The 6,071-nt window shown below is 36.7% G+C and overlaps 1 protein-coding gene across 1 annotated transcript; it reads left to right on the top strand.

Annotated features, from left to right (window-relative positions):
- The first annotated feature begins 815 nt into the window (after positions 1–815).
- Positions 816–5,354, top strand: LOC111917752 (MACPF domain-containing protein NSL1). Its single transcript, XM_023913412.3, has 6 exons — positions 816–1,395; positions 1,566–1,804; positions 2,450–2,735; positions 3,236–3,419; positions 4,287–4,453; positions 4,529–5,354. The coding sequence occupies exons 1-6, from the start codon at positions 1,123–1,125 to the stop codon at positions 5,213–5,215; spliced, it is 1,836 nt and encodes a 611-aa protein (XP_023769180.1). The 5' UTR covers positions 816–1,122; the 3' UTR covers positions 5,216–5,354.
- Positions 5,355–6,071: the final 717 nt, after the last annotated feature.

Here is a 6,071-nt window from a genome sequence, read left to right as displayed (position 1 = left end):
CTTGCAACCAAAACAACCTTCTTGATCTTCATGCTTCATCAAAACATCACCAAAAGCATCCAAAAGAGGAGAAAGAAGAAAGAAGGAGCTCAAATCTTGAAGGTGGAGGCGAGTTTCTCCCAAAGGGTTCTAGATGTGATGGGGGCTAAGAAAATACCCTAAAACATAAATCATTACCTTTAAATACCTCAAGAACCCTAAAAAAATTCGTGGGCTTGGGTTGCACAGTTCACACCTCGTGACAACATGTGCCCACCTCGTGAGAACATGCTCCTCACGTTGTGAGAATATGCTTCTCATCTTGTGAGAACGGGTTTCACCCAATTTCATTCCAACTTCAAACAATCATAACTTCTTTGCTTCTACTCCATTTTCGGCGATCTTATATGAACGAAAATGTATTGACGAGCCCTACAACCTTATGTAATTAATTTTGGCTTAGTACATGTTAAACTAAAAACCATAATCCATGCAAGAAATCGGGTATATTATTTTTCTCATTTTACCCTTTGACTCCAAAACACAACCCAATAACTTAAATAACATAACCAATATTATCAACATCCAATAGGATCTAAACTTTATTTCGTTGAAACCCAATCTATTTATATATAGCCCACCGTCTCAAAATAAAAAACTTCTCGAAACAAGATTTTACTAGATCCATTTTTAGTTATTAATATTATTTTTCTTTTATACGAGTGGTTCCAAATAGTATAACCTAATTAATAATAAATTATTCAGTTAATTACTTAGCCTTACGATTAGTGATGCTCCGAGTAAAAACTAAATTTTCAAACCACCGTGTTCGCACAGTCAATAACTGCAGCCACCCAGTCGCCGTTGATTCCACCCTCCATTTTACACGGCAAAACCAACGATATGAACAAGGAAATCTTTTAAGCCTAATCGAGTATCGGACACGTACAAACAATGAAGGAAAACTCCAAATCAAACAAGTCAACAATCTCGGTAAACAATGATTTCTTGGTCAAAAATATCTCCATATGAACTTGAAATTCCAATGTTCTTCTCCTTCTACATTCATCTTTTTCAAAATTTAATCAAACCCCACTTCTTAATTCCTACTCAATTTCAAAACCCAAAACCAAAACTCAACCGATGTCTTTCTACATAACGAATTTCTTCAATCCCCAATCTGCCGCCGAGAAGGCGGTGTCCGTGATTGGAAATGGTTACGACCTCACCTTAGATATCCGATTAAATGGCTGTAAACCCGGTCCTTCCGGGTCGACCCTTATCGATCTCGACGGAACCCTAACTAAAGACCTGGTGGTTCCCGGCGGCGGCGTCGTTCCCAATGTTCCCGCCTCTATCAAGTGCGATAAAGGCGAACGCACTAGATTCCGTTCCGATGTTATTTCATTTAACCAGGTAAGTGTACTCTAACAGTCCCACTCACTTTGAATTCTCAATTTAAACCTGAAATTCATGGAGTTTGTTTAAACACCTGAATCATAATCACCTTTAAACACATATTCAAAATTGAAAGAGAATCTTTTGAATTATTGATGAATTTGATAGGAATTGGGTATTATTTGCAGATGGTAGAGCAATTCAATCAGGACGTATCATTATCAGGGAAGATACCTTCTGGTTTCTTCAATTCCATGTTTAATTACAAAGGATGCTGGCAAAAGGACGCATCTTCAACAAAAAGTGTAGCTTTTGATGGTTGGTTTATAGCATTGTATAACATCGAGCTACAAAGAGCCCAAATCTCGTTATCTGAGAAAGTGAAAAGTGAAGTGCCCTCTTCATGGGATCCTGCTGCACTTGCAGGGTACGACCCTCATTGCTAATAAATCTTGAATCTTGAATATTTCTTGGAATTTGTCACAAAACATGTTCTTCTGAACATTAAATTCGGGAACATAAAATACAAATTTGTTTTCTTTTCCTTTCTCTTCTTTTCTCTCCTTACTTTCTTTCCCCTTCTTTTCTTTTATTTGCTTAAAACTCCTGAACTAGACGTTAATGTCTTCTAATAATTCTAGATGCAAAAAGGGAAATCATATTTGTTTAATTCGTATAATATAGACTAAACTAATGTTTTGCCTATTGCCCTTAGATTATTTATACCTCAATATTTTGCTACCTTGTCTTTTTCCCATGTTGTAAATTCGTAATAACTAGCAATGCACTTTCACCTCATCTCTAATTTGTTTAGTAAACTTCAAAAATCTTTACAAAAAAAACCATCCAACTTTCAAAAACGATTACCATTTAACCACGTCCACATTTTTAAATGATTTTGGTCAAAGTTATTACATAAAATAAGCAATTTCAAAAAACAAACTATTTTTCATAACGAATTTCAAAAACTGAAAGTACGATGCTATTCATTTCAATTGAATAATTTCCACAAGGAAAAATGGGTGAAATCATGGCGTAATATGTAGTTAAGACCAAGATATTTTGTTTATAGGTTTATTGATAAATATGGTACACATATCGTGGTTGGGGTTAAGATGGGTGGCAAAGATGTAATTTATCTAAAACAACTACAAACTTCAGATCTCGAGCCAAGACAAGTTCGGGATATTCTCAAGCAATTAGCGGACAAAAAATTATCCGAGGAAGTAAATGAAATACCCATTTTGCCCCCGGAGAAGTCATCAAAGCAAAAGGAAGAACGAATGGTAGCTTGGGACGTTCCTCAGGTTGTCATGAACTCGCTAAGACCATCAATTATATCACTCTCGAAGAAGGACGTAAGCTCGTAGTTTTTCTTTTCTAGTGATATTAGTTGGGGCATGAAGGGATATAGGGAAAAATATAGAAGAATACTTGTACTTTCATCATTTTATCGATTTAGTCATGTGTAGTGATTAAACCATCATACTATTTTTGACCATTAATATGACAAGATATAGAACAACACAACGTAATTTCACAATTTTATCGATTAAGCCATTGAACAATAAATAATCATAAAAAAAAAAGTAGTAGTTTAGTGGCTAATTGATGCAATGGTGAAAGTACCTTGTGTTTTTCTATATCTAATCATATCAAACCGGGTGACCGAGATAATGTTACTTTTATAAAATATATATATATATATATATATATATATATATATATATATATATATATATTATAATTGTTTATCACTATTGAAAATAGCCAAGGGGCTAAATCTGAATCATTAAAAACACAATGGAATTTGGCTAAAGCTAATGTGCAATATTTGATTGTTTTCTTTTTTACTTAGGATTTATTAAGCATACATGTTCGTCGAGGAGGTATAGACAACAACCAAAGTCACAATGGTTGGCTTTCGACTGTATCACAATCACCAAATGTCATCTCAATGTCATTTGTTCCAATTGTTTCCCTTTTAAATGGTGTTCGTGGTAGCGGCTTTCTTACTCATGCGATTAATCTCTACCTTCGATGTAAGTACTAACATTTGTATCAAGGCAAATTACACAAAAACACAACATATTTTCATCATATTATCAATTTAGAACTAGTTTTTTTGTAGTGATAAAACCATTATAATGTTTTTTAACTGTTAAAAAAACATATTTTACCGTTACCGTTTTTACAAAGTCATAAATGAGTAACATACTAATTGTTTTTGTACCGTTGTTTTAAAAAGGTACCGTTAGAAAGAACGGTTTGTTCACAAAATACCATTAAATACCATAGAAATAAAGTAATTAGTGAACAAAATGGTGCAGTTGCTTACGTTCTCATGGTAGTTTTTTAAAACAATGGTATTTTGTGAAGAAAAAAAAACAATAGCTCGTTACCCATTATGACATTTTCGGAAAAGGGATAAATACAGGAAACAAAAAGCTTGTACTTCCATCATTTTTATGTATTTTGTGATTTTGCTATTTAACTATTTTCTAATCGATTTTGCACTTTAACTATTTTTTGTAGTGATTAAACCATTATAATTTTGTTTGACCATTTAAAAGGCCATATTCCCTGGTTGCCTAGTTTTGAAATAGGGAAAAAAAAGATAAACTTACTTTTACCTCTTTATTGATTTAGCCACCGAACTATTAACTTTATTTATGGTTGTTATGATAAAGTTCCGTGGTGAAATCAATAAAATAGTAATATTAAAACCGTGCAACCATAGAGAATTTTTTTAACACTCAAAAAAGAATAATGCTTTAGTTGCTACAAGAAATAGCCAAGTGACTAATTCAATAAGATGGTGAAAGTATGCGTATTTTTCCCTCTCTTTTATCAGCATTTTGCTCATTGATTGATTGCTAGGTTTTTTGATCAATTATTACATTTTGCAGATAAACCTCCAATAGAGGAACTCGAGCAATTTCTCGAGTTCCAGTTACCGCGGCAATGGGCTCCCATATACGGCGATCTGCCGCTAGCAGCTCGCCGGAAAACACCATCAATGCCATCACTTCAGTTCACATTCTTAGGTCCTCGACTTCACATCAACACCACAAAGGTAAACCTCTTTTTAACCAAATTCATATACGCATCGTTGTTTGTACGACATGCATTGATGGTTGTACATTTGTAGGTTGATTCCGGCAACCGACCCGTAACCGGTGTACGATTGTATTTAGAAGGCCGGAAAAGCAATCGACTGGCCATTCATCTCCAACATCTATCCACCGTTCCAAAATCACTCGAACTTTTTGATGATTTTAGCAATGAACTTTGTGAGGAACATTCCGGAAAGGGATACGTGGAGCCAGTCAAGTGGGCCATCTTCTCGCACGTGTGCACCGCCCCGGTTGAATACAGTGAGACTCGGATTGATGATGACTCGGCTTCAATTGTGACCAAGGCATGGTTTGAGGTGAAAGGGGTCGGTATGAAAAAGGTTCTTTTTCTCCGATTAGGGTTTGCGATGGTGAAGTTCGCAAAGATCCGACGGTCCGAATGGGACGGACCTTCGACGCATTCCCGAAAATCGGGAATGCTGTCGATGTTGATGAGTTCCCCGTTTAGTACGGGGCTTTCACCGGCTGATCAGCCGGTGAAGGTGGATTTGAACTCAGCTATTTATCCAAGTGGGCCACCTTCGGGTGAACCGAAAATGTCGAGTTTTGTTGATACGAAGGAAATGGTTAGGGGACCGGAGAATCCACCTGGGTATTGGGTGGTAACCGGAGCGAAGCTATGTATGGAGGGTGGTAGGATTCGAGTGAAAGTGAAGTATTCGTTGTTGGTGATAATGTCGGAGGATTCCATGTTGATGTGAGAAAATGAGTAGCCATTGTTGTATCATCTTATGTTATATTATTTATGACTATTTAGATTGTACATACAAATTCGATCAAATTTTGTAGAGTTTGAGTTAGAATACAAGGATATAGATGAATTTCAAACATTAATTAAAACATTTCTCATGAAGTTCAAGTCAACTACAAGAAAGACTTGACCTAATGATCATGTTAAAGCTAAAGCTCCCACGACCGCACATCCCCTTCTACCATGATTTGACTAATCCTCAATTAAGGGTGCAAACGAACCAAGCTACTCGCGAACTACTCGGGATCGAATCGTTAAAAGCTCGACTCGAAACCGATTTTAAACGAGCCTGAGCCGAGCTCGAGCTTAATATTAAGCTTGTTTATTAACCGAGCTCGAGCTCAAGCCTATGTCACAAAGCTCGATTAGGCTCGCGAGCCTAAACAAGCCTTTATATAATATTATTTATATATATTAAAATAAAAACATATTAGGGGAATTATTAATTTCGGGTATTAGTAAACGATCTTTTTAATGAGCTCGAGCCGAGCTTAAGCTTATTTAGGCACGCCCGATAAAAACGAGTCGAGCCCGAGCCCGAGCCGAGCTTGTATAACTCTTTACGAGCTCGATAAAAAAAAGCTTGAATCGAGCCTGCCGAGCTCGAGCTCAAGCCTCATATAACTTAAACGAGCCCGAGCCGAGCCTGGCCAGGCTCGGGCTCGTTTAAGTTATATGAGGCTTGAGCTCGAGCTCGGCAAGCTCGATTCAAGCTTTCTTTTATCGAGCTCGGCTCGAGCTCGTAAAGAGTTATACAAGCTCGACTCGGGCTCGAGCTCGACTCGTTTTTATCGGGCGTGCCTAAA

The sequence above is a fragment of the Lactuca sativa genome, chromosome 1 (genome assembly GCF_002870075.4).
Source record: "Lactuca sativa cultivar Salinas chromosome 1, Lsat_Salinas_v11, whole genome shotgun sequence".
Lineage (NCBI taxonomy): Eukaryota > Viridiplantae > Streptophyta > Magnoliopsida > Asterales > Asteraceae > Lactuca > Lactuca sativa.
The sequence above is the reverse complement of the archived record's forward strand: the minus strand, read 5'-3'. Positions and strand labels throughout refer to the sequence as shown.